Source organism: Cherax quadricarinatus, chromosome 88, assembly GCF_038502225.1.
Source record: "Cherax quadricarinatus isolate ZL_2023a chromosome 88, ASM3850222v1, whole genome shotgun sequence".
In the NCBI taxonomy this organism is placed as follows: Eukaryota; Metazoa; Arthropoda; class Malacostraca; order Decapoda; family Parastacidae; genus Cherax; species Cherax quadricarinatus.
The window spans coordinates 7291907-7311317 of NC_091379.1; the positions used below are offsets into that span (position 1 = coordinate 7291907).

Here is a 19411-nt window from a genome sequence, read left to right on the forward strand (position 1 = left end):
TTACTTGTGAAAGACTTGTGTGCCTCTAGACATTACATAATACTATATTATTATTATTATTATTATTATAATCAAGGGGGAAGCGCTAAACCCGGAGGATTATACAGCGCCTTGGGGGGGGGGATGTGGAAGGCTTAATTCGGGGAACTGGAGCACAGATCCAATTCCCTAAATCAAGAGCCCCTCACCAACATCAAGGAACCTTCCTTGAGGGGACATAATACTATAACATATGGTGGTTTGTTGCCAAGTACATAATGACTCTCTCAGCCATTTAACTAAATTTAATTTTTGTTACAGATAACATATAAACTAGACCTGAGAATCAGCTCACTCAGGACTGTTGTCACTCCTGGTTGTGTAATTTTTTTTTTTTTTTTAACTGACCTTTATCACCTTTGTCAGGTTTGCTGTACTTATTAGCATGCACTGACTGCTCTTTCCCACATAATGGCAAAACTCAGATGTGTATACAACAAACATCAGTTGCTCAGGTCATCTTATGCTAATTTTACTGCAAGGTTAAGCAAACATTATTCTGTCAACCTAATAACTGAGAAAATTATTTAATACTTGTAATTGTGATAAAATTCTCAGTGTACATTATAATTATTATAATCATGGGGTAACGCTAAACCCATAGGATTATGCAGCACCTGTGATGGGGGGAATGGAAGGTATTCAGGCTTAATTCAGGGAACTGGAGCACAAATTCAGTTCCCTAGATCAAGAGTCCCTCACCAGCACCAAGGAACCTCCCTTGAGGGGTTCCCAGTGTACAAAAGTTGCAAGATCTTAGGTGTACATGTACATCATCATTCCATGAGTGATGTCTTACAAATATTTTTTTTTACCTGTTGCTGTTAGTCATGTGCTAAAGATGCTCTTATTGGATATTTAATACTGTTGACATTTTATGATACAATAGCCATTTAATATGTTCTATGCTAATTATATTTTAGGCCACATATCACATTATATTGATATTAATGTTGAGAATCCTATATGTAGGATGGAGATTTATTTGCAGTTCATAAATTTCTATTTTGATAGAAATATACACATTCAGGTCTCCAATTATTTCTTTTTATGTGGACAGTGAAGTGGTTACTGTAGATATTGTACAGCAAAGGTCCTATCTTGATATCTTTGATAAATGTGTCCCTGCAGTTAATGTTGGATGAAATGTACAGACTTAAAAATAAGACTTCTAATTGCAAGCTAAAGGATGTTGATGCATACTTAATATTGTATGTGGTGTGTTAGATAATAAGGGCATCGTGACATGCTTTAAAACGAGTAAAACTTCATAATGCCTATAAAAGCTTTTTCTAAGTATGGTTGTAAAATACCACTCATTAATTGTTCTTTTATTTTTTCCTGTGTGAACTGCAATAGATATTTATATTTCCTCTATATATAGTACAGGACGTGTGCTCTGAAGGAGGAATGGAGATACGGTGCCGTTTTTGAACTGTAGTGTAGGCACACCTTTGGCAAGACAGTGATGGAGTGAGCAATGATGACAGTCTTGTTTGGGTCACCCTGCCACGGTGGCAAGCGGCTGATGTGTTAATAAAAAAAAATATATATATTGTGAGTGGTGTACTTGCCTATTTTGTGGTTGCAGAGGTTGATTTATCCTGGCCTTGCTGTATAGCCCTTGTGGCTTAGTGCTTCTTTTTGATTATAATAATAATTATCCTGGCCTTAACACTCCAGATTCACTGCCTTGTAGCCTCATTATATTGTACCTACTTTTAAAGCTATGTATGGAGCCTGCCTTCACCACTTCCCAACCATTCTGAGACTGAAGAAATGATTCTTAACATCCTGGTGGGTCATCAGTGTCTTTAGCCCATTCACTTAGTATAAATTCTGACAGTGTTGTGATTTTTATAAAGAAAAAAAAACTGAAATGACAGAGAATCTCTTTCTGAAGGTAATGATACCAAAAATCAGCTTCACTCCGAGGGGAAGGATTCCTCAGATCTCACAGACATCAAGGAACTTTCCCTGAGAGGTAAATCCAAGTAATGAGTGTTATAATTTTGGGAAAATACCAAACACAGTCATTCTGTACAAGCACCTGTGGAATTAGAGGTTACCAGGGATGGTCTAGGGAAGGGGAAGGCAAGTCCAGTATAAATTAGCAAATATTTCATACATAGGTAATCTCGAGCCACCTTCACAGTTGTTGGCAACAACGTTGGTCTAAGTTGATCCATAACAAATTATATTCTGTCAAGCCGTGTTGAGAATTCTGGTCTTCTTATCATCAATGTTGTGGTTGGGAGACTACACTTTCCAGTCTTCACATCGGATACACGTGTCTCACTCGTGGGTATCTCAAGGAGGTGCCCATTGCCACTGTGAGAATTGTGAAGTTCCATTAGCAGTTTGCCGTATTCTATTAGACTCCTGTCTACCAGTGGGCACACAGAATTTACCTCTAATGTAGTCACTCCTTGCTGATGGCCTCACCTTTGACAGACTCCCTCTTTGACAGCAACAGATTTATTACATCAACTTTAATTATACTTCCTTTATCACTCCACCACCCTTACTAACGCTACCTCTGTCGTAGTCTTCACCCCTCGCTGGTCTCCGATCAAGCATATTACACCTTTAGTACACCCTACCCTACAAAAATGTTAAGATAGAATCAGTACAGCATTACTCAGTGCATACAAGATCCACTTTAAACTGCCCCAACACACTGACGACCTTGTTAAAGTCCCACCTTTTTTTTTTTTTTTTAAACTAACCTATTGCACCAACTTTGATTTCAATTTTGCATGCACTAGCCCCCCCCCCCAACTAACCCTTAACTTTACACACCACCTACCTCTTGACCTTTGCACATTTCTACTTTCACACATCCCTCCCTGCAGCAGTGTGACTTACAGGTTTAGTGCTTCATTTGATAATATAGTCCTCTTGCCCTGTATTTCTTATGCCTTTCCTATCTTCCAGTTTTTGCATATGTTGGTTTTTTATTTCCTAGAACAAGCCAGCAGGTTTACTGCAGTGTTCCTCTTTTCCTTGGGGACAAGTGCTAGTGCTGAGTCACTTTGATCTCCACTGGGTTCAGATGCCCTCATTGCTCAATCACTAGTCCTGCCTAGCATGGGCTGCCAGTAAGACTACTATAGGACTCGTCTCTTCATTCTCACGTATTACTATATTGTACTACCATTATTACTAATTCTATTTCTTCACCCTATTATTATTGCTATTGCTGCTGCCACCACTCCCATCTTCACCCTCCTGATCTGTCTTGTGGTCTTTGCCTTTTTCTTTTCCTCTCTTCACTCAGTTGCAACCTAACAATGGTCCAGGATAGACCGAAATGGTCCATCCTGGACCATTGTAAGTGGGTACTTTGTGATATAAACCCTTATTATAATCAAATAAAGTGCTAAACCGACAAGGGTCATGCAGCGATATAAACCCTTGACAGCTCTATACTGTAACGTGCTAATATATCTCAATGTTAACAATCCTCTAATGTTAAATTTCCAGTAAAAGCTGATGTAATTTTTAGAAATATATATTTCTAACATTTACAAATACATCACGTTAGGGATACATATAAAATTTATGAACAAAGGCATTTCACAAAATATACAAAGTACTTAACTTCACTTTAATTTAGTTTAAGGCACTCAAGTGCAAAGCCCATTTACACATAGAGGTCATGACTCTTTACAAGTTTAGAGCTCCTCTTTGAAAATGAATACTACACCTTGACCATTTTTTCCATAACACACTCCACCAATCAGTTTACTTTCAGGTTTCCAGGTCTAATTATGTAGGTTGTGAAAGGAAAAATTGAGTGAAGAAAAGAAACACCCAGGATTTAAACTTACTTTCTACATACAATTACTACATATCTGATGCTTCCATTTGCAGGGGTGACCACAGCATATAAACTTCATTGACAATATTAAAACATCCTTATAAAACCTATACTATATGTAGGCCTTTATTTTTTCTCTTTCTAAGTACAGTAGTTAGTTGTATTCCCCACATTCAAAGATATGTAATTCTGTATTTTTGGTGTCATTACCTTTAGAAAAAGACTACCATTTCAGAAGAAAAAAATTAATTAAAAAAAAAAAGTGATCACAGAGCAACATTAATTTTGGGAGTCTGAACAGTGAAAAGATCAAGTTAGTTGCTTCAACAAACTTAAATTATCACACCCCAACACTGCTACCTATGCACCATTTTATTTGGTTAACGAAAGTTCCCTATAGACTTCCTCTTTGTTTTTATAATAAAAATGGACAGATATGATAAATACCACTAAGCAATTTATTGAAAAGATTAACATTAAATAATTAATTTTTAATATTGAATAATGATAAGACATGAATGCAGTATTTTACAGAAGACACACTAATTAAGCTCTAAGAACCAATCATTGGTCAGTGGTGTTGGTGTTTCAGAACTCAAGATATTTTTAACAATCTCGTGTGCCCCGTATGTGGTTAGTCCATGTGTTTCCATACACATGGAATAATAATAATTATTATAATCAGAAAGAGGAATAATAATGAACTCTCCTATCTCTAGCATTGAGACCACTCGAGGATTCCTCAACACCAGCAAAGCTCTCAATTCAAGGACCCCTCAAGGGAGGTTCCTTGATGCTGGTGAGGGGCTCTTGATCTAGGGAATTGGATCTGTGCTCCGGTGCCCTGAATTAAGCCTGAATACCTTCCATTTGAAGTGCTGTATGAACCTTGTAGGTTTAGTGCTTCTGTCTGATTATAATAATGCCTTCCATTCCCCCTCCTCCACATGGTGTATAATCCTATGGGTTTAGCACTCTCCCAAGATTATAATAATAATGATTCAAGGATGCTGTATGACCCTGGTGGGTTTAGCACTTAGTTATGCTTATAATCTTGATTCAGGAATTGGACCTGACTTTCCCTTGGATTGAACCTGATTGTCTTTCTCTCCCGTATATGACTCCCCTATAGATTTAGTGCTTCCCCTACCCCACACATTTGAACCTATATGCACTTTACAAAAATGTTAGTGTCTAATGAGGTATATTTCCTTAAAATTCTCACAAATATTTAATATGTTCACCAAACCAATCACCACATAAAATACAGTAAGCATAGGAAGTGTATGAAGGAGGTTTGGAACACCCAGCAGGTATATGCAAATGTCAGATTTGAGGGGGTGAAAACAAGGATTTTTAGGGATTTAACATGCTGTTATTATGCAAGCAAGGTAATTTGCTTGGCCTTGCTTGAATTCTGGAGATGGGAGGTACAGTGCCTGCACTCTGAAAGGATGAGTGGAGATGCTGCAATTCTGGGGGTCATCTGAATTGTGATGTCCACCCTTCCCTGGTGGCAACTATCAATGTGGTAAATGAAAAAAAAAAAAAAGCATGATAATTAGTTTGAATATGGAGTAATTCTGACTGAGTCAGGGACATCTGAGAGAACATGAACTAACATTGGGAAATGTAATGTTAAATGGGGTATGTCTTTAAATTCAAGAATTTGATGGTTCAAAATATTTAGCTTGACCCACTGATTAATTAATTGCCTAATAAACTTTGCCAAATGACCTAATATATGTTTCCTGGCAATATGAATTCATACAATAGTGTTACAAGACCCAGTGACTTGCCATACATATTTATATATACATGTACATCTTATTGTAAATTTAGATAAAATACAAGGTGCTATAAAAAAGTTCCTGGACTGCCATGAAAAAAAATACAAGAGGGCCCCATCTGTATGGCTCTTAGGTTCCTGACCCTGTGTGATAAGTGAAAATTGCCAGCAGGAGGAAAAGAGCATTTTTTCATTATCAAATGCATCTAAAATGCCTGATAACATGTTTACACTTTCATATATTAAGTGCTCAATACAGCTAGGCATAAAAAATATAAAAAGTAAAATAAATACATAGCACATACAATACATACCTTAAAATATGGCGCCAGTCGCCCTTCCCTTATGCAGCTGTTATGCAGAGAAGCAGTAAAAGCACTGAACGTAATGAACATTGGCTCAGTTGACAGTCAACAAAAAAGTGGAACACCAAAATGAAGGTGGTGAATATGCAGGGCCCTTCCATATAGGCTAACCTAATCACCTAGTTGAGGTTGTCTTCCTTGAAGTACTTTCCTTGGGAGGTTATACACTTATCCCAGCACCTCTACCGTTTCTCAAAACATTTCTGAAACTTCTTTCCTAATGGCATATAGCATGGTAGACAATTTTGTTTGACTCTTCCATGTTAAAATGTCAAAGCTAGATCTGGGGAGTAGAGAGGGTGGGGAACGACTACCATGTTGTTTTGGGAGAGAAAAATGGTCTTTCTGGTCTTGAATCAGCAAGCCGGGCACAAACACATACACACTGTTCTTTCAAAGATTCTATTCTGTAACACAAAAAAATGCAACAATGCACTGACAATATGACAAAAAATGCCTGTCAACCAAAACAAAATGACTGACTGCACTGAAACTCACCTCACTACTTCACAAAGAAGTGTAATGCACAATGTGATCTTCACTACTATATTTCACCCAGGAAGCATGCGAAAATTCAAGTCCAGGAACTTTCCACTATATATAACCTCACTCATCTTATCTTACTCTATTTGGTTTTCTGAAATTATGCAGCCTCTTTGTAAAATTTTTTACTCCTCTATCTGTTTGATTTTTTCCTTTAAATTTTAACTGCCTTTTGTTTCCTTGGGGCCTGGAAATACTTTCTTCCAACTGTTTTCTTTGCTCCAATTTCTCATGGAGAAAAATTTCTTTCATCTTAGCTAAAGCATTTACATAAAGAAACTCGTATGGTTCTAACTCCTCTGTAGAAATAACCAATCTAGTTGCTACATTTCCAGTATTAGACAACACAGTCTTGAAGTCATGCATCTGAAAAGGAAAAAATATTAAATGCAAAATATGAACATAATGTAGGTAAAATCATACAAAATATATCAATGGATTTTTTCAATAAGCAATTTTTTCTGAATGCAACCCACAACATTTGGTTAACCCTTTTGCTGTCTCTTATGTAGATCTATGTTTTAAGCACAGCACCCTCTGATATGCTGAGCGGTAAATTCTGGCCTGGACATGCGATAAGGAATCCAATAAATCTAAATGGTATTGTACCTAATAGGAAAGTCAATCAGTCATGAGTCACTGATACCAACTTTGAAGGTACATGTACTTGTACCAGATCTCATCATGGCCATGTTCATAAGAACAAAGGAACACTGCAGCAGGCCTACTGGCCCATGCGAGGCAGATCCAAGTCTCCTACCGGCTTAAGCCAATGCACCCAACCTAGTCAGGTCAGGTCACATTGACTTAAGGGAGGAACACGGCAACCGACGTGGTAGCACAAGCTATCAGGTCCAACTCACACCCATCCACATCCACTCATGTATTTATCCAACCTATTTTTGAAGCTACACAACGTTCTAGCCTCTATAACTGTACTTGGGAGTTTGTTCCACTCATCCACAACTCTATTACCAAACCAGTACTTTCCTATATCCTTCCTGAATCTGAATTTTTCCAACTTAAAACCATTGCTGCGAGTCCTGTCTAGGCTAGATATTTTCAGCACACTATTTACATTCCCTTAATTTATTCCTGTCTTCCATTTATACACCTCAATCATATCCCCCTAATTCTACGTCTTTCTAGAGAGTGCAGATTCAGGGCCCTTAGTCTATCCTCATAGGGAAGGTTTCTGATACATGGGATCAACTTTGTCATCCTCCTTTGTACATTTTCCAGAGCATTTATATCCATTCTGTAATACGGTGACCAAAACTGTGCAGCATAATCTAAATGAGGCCTAACCAAGGATGTATAGAGTTGAAGAACAACCTGAGGACTCCTATTATTTATGCTTCTTGATATGAAGCCAAGGATTCTATTAGCTTTCCTGAGAACACTTATGCACTGTTGTCTTGGTTTCAGATTACTGCTAACCAGAACTCCTAAATCTTTTTCGTAATCAGTAATATTAAGATCTACATTATTTAGTTTATATGTGGCATGGTTACTGTCCTGTCCAACATTTAGAACTTTGCATTTGTCTAAATTAAACTGCATCTGCCACTTCTCCGGCCACTGCATCAGTCTATTCAAATCTTCCTGGAGTGCTCTAATGTCCTCGTCAGAATGAATTCGACGGCCTATTTTGGTGTCATCGGCAAACTTGCTGATGTCGCTCTTTATGCCCTCATCTATGTCGTTTATGTAGATTGTGAACAGCAGGGGGCCCAACACTGACCCCTGTGGAACACCGCTCATGACACTTCCCCACTCTGATTTCTCCCCATTTGTGCAAACTCTCTGCTGCCTATTTGTCAACCATGCCTCTATCCAGGAAAAAATTTCTCCTATTCCATGTGCCTTAATTTTCCTCAATAGTCTCTGATGTGGGACCCTGTCAAAAGTCTTACTGAAGTCCATATACACAATATCATATTCATTACCATGATCTACCTCCTCAAATACTTTAGTGAAAAAAGTTAATAAATTCATAAGGCAGGAACGCCCCTTTGTAAAACCATGCTGAGATTCGTTGATTAATTTATGCTTTTCAAGGTGGCTACGAACTGCCTCGGCAATTATTGATTCCATAAATTTTCCCACTATGGAGGTTAGGCTTATTGGTCTATAGTTCGAAGCTAAGGACCTGTCACCTGCTTTGAAAATAGGTATCACATTTGCCATTTTCCACTTATCTGGCACCATGCCAGTTTGTAGTGATATGTTGAAAAGATTAGCCAAAGGTTTGCTAAGCTCCTCTTTACATTCCTTTAGAACCCATGCATACAGTTCATCAGGGCCTGGGGATTTGTTAGGTTTTGATTTATCTATATGCCTAAGGACCATGTCACTTGTGACCCTAATCGTGCACAGTTTATTATCGTCCTGTTCTACGTAATTTATCATTTCTGGAATATCGCTGGTATCCTCCTGTGTAAAAACTGAGAGGAAGTATGTGTTAAAAATTCTACACATTTCCTTATCACTGTTAGTGAGCTGACCCGAGGAACTTTTGAGTGGGCCTATCTTGTCCCTGATCTTACTTCTGTACACCTGAAAGAATCCTTTTGGGTTAGTCTTCGTTTCTCTTGCAACTTCATAATCTCTTTTTGCTTTTCTAATTCCCTTTTTTATTTCTCTCTTTAACTGAATATATCGATTTCTTAAATGCCCCTCTCCTCTTTTGATTTGACTATATATGCCTCTCTTTTGACCAATCAGATATTTTTATCTATTGTTCATCCATTTAGGATCATTTTTGTTTGATCTGATTTCCCTATTTGGAACATAATTTGACTGAGCAGCTAGAACTATGCCCTGGAAAGCGTCATATCGGCAACCATCACCACCTACCTGACCCTTAGTCAGGTCATTCCAGTTCAGCCCACCTAAGTAATTTTTCAGTCCTATGAAATCAGCCACGCGAAAGTCAGGGACAGACTTGATTGCCATTATTAGGGGAGTTCCATGATATATTAAAACTGAGTGATTTGTGATCACTTTCCCCAAGCTCATCATTAACCTCAAGATTATTAATTACTGTTTCCCATCTGGCAAGAACCAAGTCAAGGAGGTTATTTCCCCTAGTTGGCTCTGTCACAAACTGTTTTAAAAAACAATCCTGGATCGTATCAAGAAAGTCACCTGACTCTAAATTTCCTGTCAAATTGCTCCAGTCAATCTGTCTATAGTTGAAATCTCCCATTAGCACAACATTTTCATATGTAGATGCCTTACGAATTTCGTCCCATAGAAGTTTACTGCACTCCCTTTCAAGATTTGGGGCCCTGTAAATCACACCCAAAATTAGTTTTTCTCGGCCCTCGAGAAGCTGTAATCAAACAGATTCAGTGGCCAACGCTTCTAATTTTATATCTTGTCCAACACAACAATTTAAATTGTCTCTGACATACATCGCTACTCTACCACCCTTCCTGTTGACCCTGTCAGTGTGGAATAATTTATAGCCTTGTATGTGACATTCAGAGGGCATCTCTCTATCTTTCAGATTGAGCCAGGTCCCTGTTATAGCAATAATATCTATGTTTCCTGCACTTGCAATTAATCTTATCTCATCTATCTTATTTCTTACACTCCTGCTATTAGTATAGTAAACCTTAAGGGAGCTAGTCCCTTGCTGTCCCCCTTTGTTTGCTGACCTGATCTATTGTCTTTATTTATAACTTCATGCTGAATGCCTTTTATACATATACTGTTTCCAACCCTAGTGTTACAACCTGCTTGTTTCCCACACACACCCATACCTCTATCTTCTATCAGTTTAAAATCATAGGCATTTCACCAATGGCCTTCTCAATTGAGTTTGCAAGTGCTACCACCCCAGCCCCAGAGAGATGTACCCCATCCCTTGCATACATATCATGTTTGCCATAAAAGTTGTTCCAGTTATCAATGAATGGGATTGCAAGTTCCTACATAGGCAGTCACAGGGGTGTTACACACCAATCCTCCCAGCATAGAAATACACATAATTGGCAAATCTTATTAAGTTGGTATGGAGTAATGGTTAAAACACTGGTTTGGCAATTATTATTTTGGCTTATTATGGGTTGAGCCCTGCTCGCTTTCTGAATTATGAATGAATGTTCTGACAAATACAGCTCGTCAGGTCCCAAAAACCATTCGTCTCCATTCATTCCTACCTAACATGCTCATGCACGCTTGCTAGAAAACTGTATATCTTTTTTTTTTTTTTTCAACAAGTCGGCCGTCTCCCACCGAGGCAGGGTGACCCAAAAAAGAAAGAAAATCCCAAAAAAGAAAATACTTTCATCATCATTCAACACTTTCACCACACTCGCACATTATCACTGCTTTTGCAGAGGTGCTCAGAATACAACAGCTTAGAAGCATATACGTATAAAGATATCTACATCTAGATATCTATATCTACAGGTAATAAAAAATAAAACATAAACAGTAAATTATTATATACATACCGTATCGTTGGTAACAAGAGAGAGAGCAGTTCCGGGTTTGCCTGCACGAGCTGTCCTTCCTATACGATGAATATAGGTACTGAGAGATGGGACTTCGTATGATACTACGTGTTCTATGTCTGGGATATCCAACCCTCGAGCCATAGCATCACTAGACACAAGACTGTAGGGCAATGAATGTGTTAATAAGTATTCTATGAAATTATACTAAACTATGTTTATATTGCACATTTAGTTTATAGTTATTCTTAGTAGGCATTTGACTACATATAAAAGAACACAATATCTAAAGTACAGAAAAGCATTCACAATTTGGCTAAAATTTATTTAATAAAAAAGAAATTAAGTAACAACAGATCAAAGAGTGCAAATAAGGCTGTTTATTTGTGAAAGACCCCCCCCCCCCCTCCAAAAAAAAAAAAAAAAAAAAAAATAGCCATCTTCCACCTAGGTAGGGCAACAACAACAAAAAAAAAATCACCATCACTCATTCAATAGCTGTCTTGCCAGAAGTGCACAGACATAACAATTCAAATGATGCTCTGTACAGCAACATCCCCACCCCTCTGACAAAGCTCCTGGAGAGCAAAATGTTGCCACAATAAAATGTCACATTAGTTGCACTTGTGTCCTTATACCTGGTAAAGTGTATGGTAGAGTTATTATTGAAAGAATTAAGAGTAAGACGGAGAATAGGATAGCAGATGAACAAGGAGGCTTTAGGAAAGGTAGGGGGTGTGTGGACCAGGTGTTTACAGTGAAACATATAAGTGAACAGTATTTAGATAAGGCTAAAGAGGTCTCTGTGGCATTTATGGATTTGGAAAAGGCATATGACAGGGTGGATAGGGATGCAATGTGGCAGATGTTGCAGGTGTATGGTGTAGGAGGTAGGTTACTGAAAGCAGTGAAGAGTTTTTACGAGGATAGTGAGGCTCAAGTTAGAGTATGTAGGAAAGAGGGAAATTATTTCCCAGTAAAAGTAGGCCTTAGACAAGGATGTGTGATGTCACCATGGTTGTTTAATATATTTATAGATGGGGTTGTAAGAGAAGTAAATGCGAGGGTCTTGGCAAAAGGCGTGGAGTTAAAAGATAAAGAATCACACAAAGTGGGAGTTGTCACAGTTGCTCTTTGCTGATGACACTGTGCTCTTGGGAGATTCTGAAGAGAAGTTGCAGAGATTGGTGGATGAATTTGGTAGGGTGTGCAAAAGAAGAAAATTAAAAGTGAATACAGGAAAGAGTAAGGTTATGAGGATAACAAAAAGATTAGGTGATGAAAGATTGGATATCAGATTGGAGGGAGAGAGTATGGAGGAGGTGAATGTATTCAGATATTTGGGAGTGGACGTGTCAGCAGATGGGTCTATGAAAGATGAGGTGAATCATAGAATTGATGAGGAGAAAAGGGTGAGTGGTGCACTTAGGAGTCTGTGGAGACAAAGAACTTTGTCCTTGGAGGCAAAGAGGGGAATGTATGAGAGTATAGTTTTACCAACGCTCTTATATGGGTGTGAAGCATGGGTGATGAATGTTGCAGCGAGGAGAAGGCTGGGGGCAGTGGAGATGTCATGTCTGAGGGCAATGTGTGGTGTGAATATAATGCAGAGAATTCGTAGTTTGGAAGTTAGGAGGAGGTGCGGGATTACCAAAACTGTTGTCCAGAGGGCTGAGGAAGGGTTGTTGAGGTGGTTCGGACATGTAGAGAGAATGGAGCGAAACAGAGTGACTTCAAGAGTGTATCAGTCTGTAGTGGAAGGAAGGCAGGGTAGGGGTCGGCCTAGGAAAGGTTGGAGGGAGGGGGTAAAGGAGGTTTTGTGTGCGAGGGGCTTGGACTTCCAGCAGACATGCATGAGCGTGTTTGATAGGAGTGAATGGAGATAAATGGTTTTTAATACTTGACGTGCTGTTGGAGTGTGAGCAAAGTAACATTTATGAAGGGGTTCAGGGAAACCAGCAGGCCGGACTTGAGTCCTGGAGATGGGAAGTACAGTGCCTGCACTCTGAAGGAGGGGTGTTAATGTTGCAGTTTAAAAACTGTAGTGTAAAGCACCCTTCTGGCAAGACAGTGATGGAGTGAATGATGGATAAAGTTTTTCTTTTTCGGGCCACCCTGCCTTGGTGGGAATCGGCCAGTGTGATAATAAAATAAATAAATAAATTATCTTTTAATCCCACACCTCACCTCATCACCCTAGCATGTTCTTTTATAACTTCCTTTATAAATGTGTTAAACATTACACATCACTAAGACCCAATTTTCTTAGAAAAGTAATTACTCTCTATTATACATACCCTAACCTAAGTATCACAATCCACTTTAAACTCTTTACTGAAATAAGTAACCTATTACCAGTCCATGTATTTGCAACATCTACCACACTGTTTCCCTATCCAACCTACTGTGTGCCTAAATGGAATACTGAAACTTATTTTGCATATGACTTACACATCGATTTTTCCAGATGAAAACTGAGAGACAATCTGTTGTCTCTTATTCATTTGAGTTGAAGAGAATTCAGCAATTTTTAAGTCCTCAGATAAGGCTGCTAGAAGAACACCAAGTTTATGGGTTGCTTCAACTGAATTCGTGAAGATGAGAACTCTTCGCCAGGATTTTGAAGTTAACAAATAATGAAGAACTAACGGTTTCACAGATTCCTCCATGACTACATATTCTTCCTTTAGTTCTGCTGGCCTAGTGTACTGACCAACCATGGTGCTAACAGATGATCTCTGTATCTTACCACCTAAAAAATATAGATAATTTAAATTTTATAACAATGTAAACAGAAATTAAATACATGTCTCTTCAAGCAAATTTCATCTCTCAGAAGAGGAAGATAAAAAAAAATGGAGAACTTCTGAGATAAAATATATGTTGGTCAACAGAACCATAGCAGACTTGGCTGTCAAAATCACGCCAGTGACTTAGCTTTACTCACAGAATCAAGGCCTGCATAAGATAAACCCAAAGAAAAATAAATATAAAAACAATTAGTTTCACTCACTTTCAGATGAACAAGCAGTAATTAACTTTGGCCTGTATAGTGGCACATTCTGGAGCAGCTCAGGATCATGAGACAAAGTCGCAGAAAACAGAAGGCGGTGGAGTGGGACTCTTGGAAACTGAATGATGCCACTCCCTTGAAAACCATTAATGAGGACGTTCTCTGACAAAGCTTCATGTTCTCTTATAGACTGCTCAATGCGTTTCACCCAATCTCCACCCTCTGCTGAAAGCAAATGATCAGCCTCATCATAAACAAGATACCTGAAAAAAAGGGCAGTTATAATTAACAACATTATAACCAGCAGGTTTAGTGCTTCCATATATAATAGTGCAATATGAAAAACAAAGAATTACAATGACGATAAAAATAGGAGACAAAGGTACAAGATATGAAAATTTTTAAATAACCATGTCTCTATAAAAACAAATTCTAAATCCTATCTCTGAAATTCACCTGATATAGGTCCACAATAAATATCTATTTCCTCAGTGACTTCAGAAAATAAATGTTTATATACAAAAAAAAAAAGTTTTCTTTTCCCATGATATTAGGGAGCATACAATATTGTATAAAAATATGAGAAAATTAAATATTCTTTCTCACGGTTTGTCACTATTCCCATACCATTTAGAGAGGATGGAGCACAACAGGATGACTTGAAGGGTGTATAAATCTGTAGTTGAGAGAAGAACGGGTAGGGGTCATCCTAGGAAAGAATGGAGAGAGAGAGTAAAAGAGGTTTTGTGTACAAGGGGCTTGTACATACAAGAGGCATATGTGAGTGTGTTAGATAGGAGTGGAGACAAATGGATTTCTGGAACTTTATAAACTGTTGGAGTATGAGCAGGATATTGTGATGGGATTCAAGGAAACTGGTTAGCTGGACTCAAGTCCTAGAGGTGGGAAAGTACAGTGCCTGCACTTTAGAGGAGGGGTTTGGGATATTTGTTGCTTAGAGTGACATCTAAACTGTTCTATCTGTGCACCTCTACAAAGAGTGATAGTGTAAATGATGGTGAAAGTGTTTCTTATTTTTTGTTCACCCTGCCTTGGTAGGAGAGGGCCAGCATGTTAAAAAAAAATACAATACAATATAGCATTGAGCGATTGCACTGGCTAACAAAGGTTTCAGTTCACATCTAAACATAGCCAAAATGTTATCAAAAGATTTAAAAAAAAACCTTACACAACACTCAAATTCAATAACATAAATGTTCAATTCCCACATACGTATACTGTCTTGGTTGAAACAGACAGTGCAGAACAGTACTTTTATTGAGATGACTTTTTTTTTCTGTGTAATAGGTTTTTTCATGTCAATACAAAATGATAAGCAATGATAAGGCCGGACTTGAGTCCTGGAGATGGGAAGTACAGTGCCTGCACTCTGAAGGAGGGGTGTTAATGTTGCAGTTTAAAAACTGTAGTGTAAAGCACCCTTCTGGCAAGACAGTGATGGAGTGAATGATGGTGAAAGTTTTTCTTTTTCGGGCCACCCTGCCTTGGTGGGAATCGGCCAGTGTGATAATAAAATAAAATAAAAGCAACAACCATATTTATACAAACAAAGTAAGCAGATGACTGGCTGGTAAAGAAAGATCATGGTGTGGGTGGTTAGAGGCCAGGAAGCACTGCAGGCTGACTGTGCTTTGTGTACACACAAATTATTAGAGAACTATTTCTGAGGGCCTGCTCCACATGGGTCAGTAGGCCTGTTGCAGTGTTCCTTCTTTCTTATGTTCTTATTGTAATAAGAGTAGGGGATGGGTTTCACAAAGTTAAAGTTCCTTGATTCTGCTTAACTGTATTATATATGCCAATTAGAGTGAATTCCAGGCATCTGCACTGTGCTCTCTCTCTCTTGTTGATCACTGGTTGTGTGTTTTTACAGGACATCAAGTATGTTGTGATCTTGAGCTTGGTTGTCCAAGAAAACACCAGACGAGAGTAGAAAAACTCTCAGAAATCATCAATGGTATGGGCATTACTGGTGTTTGTGTATTAAAGTTGCTAGATTCTGATGGGTATTGCCAATACATTTCTGGTCACAATTCCTGCAAGGTATAGTACAGATTTGCACATTACCAAAGTCCAAGCACTTAATATAGTTACAACTCCTATATTAACCCTTTCAGTGGCTATCACATAGAACTACACCATGGAGGCCAGGGTTCATCATGTAGTTCTACAACCTGAGCTTAGCTCACTCAGATAAGCTGTGAGCAGCAAATTTTGGCCTTGATATGAGAGAATGGGTCTGTGTGGTGAGTGTGCACAGTACAAAAAAATCCTGCTCCACGAAGTACATGATGGGAAAAACAAAACTCAAAACCATGTGTTTGGATTAAAATAGCAACTTTGAGATATTTTCTCAGATGGTTTTTATGGCTTTATTGGCTGTTTCTTAGTATTAACTGAAATAGAGATGAATTTGATTGCTTTCAGGACTGAAAGTAGCTTGAAAATTAAGGTCAAAATAGTAGAAATATTTGATTTTTGCCAATATTCCTGAGGATGGATAAGGCCCCCCCTACATCCCCCAGTCTGTTTTATGGGTTTTAATATGTCTGATTCAATTACTGGGACATTGTAAACCATGACCAATCATTCCTGGTTATAGTATAATCTGAAAAATAGAGTAAATCTTCTATTTTTGTGTGATTAAGAATTTCAAATGGAAGGCAAGTGTAATATAGGAGGCACCCAGAGATGTGATTAATGAACAGAGGAAATGTTTTAGTGCCAGGAATGTCAACATCGTTTATTTTGAACTCTATTTTTAAATTTTTTTTTAATTTTGTGTAAAAGTGGCCAAATTACAAACTTCTGTGCACTGTATACAATAATTAAAGTAGATAAATGGGCAGTTTCTTATACTCAGTTGATAGAACAGAAGGTATACTAGTGAAAATGGAACTGGTTTTAAGCAGGACTCAAAGTGGACAAAATCGTCAATGTGTGAATTGTGCTGACATTGCTAACTTTGCACCTGTGTATTTCCGTTAGATTTCCATCAAATTTCATACTTTTGGTGTCTTTATCTTCAAAAAAAAAAAAAAAAATTCTCTATCATTTCTGATTTTTTTTTTTAAAGTGGACACTAACAGCAATATTAATTTTGGGGATCTTGACATCGTAAATTTGTTACAATACAGTGGACCCTCACCTAACGAACGCATCACATAACGTTAAATCCGCCTAGCGATACATTTTAACGCAAAAATTTTGCCTCGGCTAGCGCTAAAAAACTCGCTCAACGCGATTCGTTCGGGATGCGTCCACGTGCGGCCTGAGCCCGCCTCACTTGTTCCGTGGGTGCCAGTGTTTACAAGCCAGCCACCGCGGTCACTTCCAAGTATACAATCGGAACATTTCATATTATCACAGCCTTTTTAGTGATTGCACCTGCAAAATAAGTCACCATGGGCCCCAAGAAAGCTTCTAGTGCCAACCCTACAGCAAAAAGAGTGAGAATTACTATGGATATGAAGAAAGAGATCATTGCTAAGTATGAAAGTGGAGTGCGTGTCTCCGAGCTGGCCAGGTTGTACACAAAACCCCCAATCAACCATCGCTACTATTGTGGCCTAGAAAACGGCAATCAAGGAAGCTGTTCTTGCCAAAGGTGCAACTTTGTTTTCGAAACAGATATTGCAAGTGATAGATGATGTTGAGAGACTGTTATTGGTGTGGATAAACGAAAAACAGATAGCAGGAGATAGCATCTCTCAAGCGATCATATGTGAGAAGGCTAGGAAGTTGCATAACGATTTAATTAGAAAAATGCCTGCAACTAGTGATGATGTGAGTGAATTTAAGGCCAGCAAAGGTTGGTTTGAGAGATTTAAGAATCGTAGTGGCATACATAGTGTGATAAGGCATGGCGAGGCTACCAGTTCGGACCACAAAGCGGCTGAAAAATATATGCAGGAATTCAAGGAGTACATAGACAGCGAAGGACTGAAACCTGAACAAGTGTTTAATTGTGACGAAACAGGCCTGTTTAGGAAGAAAATACCAAGCAGGGCCTACATTACTCAGGAGGAAAAGGCACTCCCAGGACATAAGCCTATGAAAGACAGGCTTACTCTGTTGATGTGTGCCAATGCTAGTGGTGATTGCAAAGTGAAGCCTTTATTGGTGTATCACTCTGAAACTCCCAGAGTGTTCAGGAAAAACAATGTCCTCAAGGCTAATTTGTGTGTGCTGTGGAGGGCAAACAGTAAGGCATGGGTCACTAGGGACTTTTTCTATGACTGGTTACATCATGCATTTGCCCCCACTGTGAAAAATTACCTAATTGAAAAGAAATTAGACCTTAAGTGCCTCCTGGTATTAGACAATGCTCCTGGTCATCCTTCAGACGTGGCAGAGCGACTTTCTGTGGAAATGAGCTTCATTAAGGTCAAGTTTTTGCCTCCTAATACCACTCCTCTCCTGCAGCCGATGGACCAGCAGGTCATTTCCAACTTCAAGAAACTGTACACAAAAGCAATGTTTGAAAGGTGCTTTGTAGTGACCTCAGAAACTCAATTGACTCTAAGAGAGTTTTGGAGAGATCACTTTACCATCCTAAACTGTGTAAACATTATAGGTAAGGTTTGGGAGGAAGTGACTAAGAGGACCTTGAACTCTGCTTGGAAGAAACTGTGGCCAGAATGTGTAGACAAAAGGGATTTTGAAGGGTTTGAGGCTAACCCTGGGAATCCTATGCCAGTTGAGGAATCCACTGTGGCATTGGGGAAGTCCTTGGGATTGGAGGTTAGTGGGGAGGATGTGGAAGAGTTGGTGGAGGAGGACAATGAAGAACTAACCACTGATGAGCTGCTAGATCATCTTCAACAGCAAGAGGCCACATCTGAGGAAACTGCTTCGGAGGAGGGGATAGAGAAATTGAGGAAGTTGCCTACTTCAAAGATTAAGGAAATGTGTGCAATATGGCTTAAAGTGCAAACCTTTTTTGATGAAAATCACCCTCACACAGCTATTGCAAGCCGTGCTGGTGACTATTACACTGACAATGTTGTGAAACACTTTAGGAATGTCATAAAGGAACGGGAGGTACAGGCCTCTTTGGACAGATATGTTGTGCGACAGAGGTCCAGTGACTCTCAAGCTGGTCCTAGTGGCATTAAAAGAAGAAGGGAAGTAACCCCGGATAAGGACTTGCCACCTCAAGTCCTAATGGAAGGGGATTCCCCTTCTAAACATTAACACCATCTACAGTCTCCCCTCCTCCCATCCCATCAATCATCAGTTTGTGTGTATTAAAATTAATATTTCATGTGGTAAAAATTTTTTTTTGTTCATACTTTGGGGTGTCAGAAACGGATTAATTTGATTTCCATTATTTCTTATGGGAAAAATTAA

The 19411-nt window shown here is 38.7% G+C and overlaps 1 protein-coding gene across 1 annotated transcript in view; it reads right to left on the reverse strand.

Annotated features, from left to right (window-relative positions):
* Window positions 1-3537: 3537 nt before the first annotated feature.
* Window positions 3538-19411, reverse strand: part of Dbp73D (putative ATP-dependent RNA helicase Dbp73D) — a 54619-nt gene continuing 38745 nt past the window's right edge. The window contains exons 6-9 of the mRNA XM_053790747.2: window positions 14039-14301; window positions 13477-13777; window positions 11026-11188; window positions 3538-6925 (exon numbers count right to left, since the gene is read on the reverse strand). Of these exons, the coding sequence (XP_053646722.1) occupies window positions 6632-6925; window positions 11026-11188; window positions 13477-13777; window positions 14039-14301 (1021 nt within the window). The 3' untranslated portion in view covers window positions 3538-6631. The remainder of the gene's footprint in view (window positions 6926-11025; window positions 11189-13476; window positions 13778-14038; window positions 14302-19411) is intronic.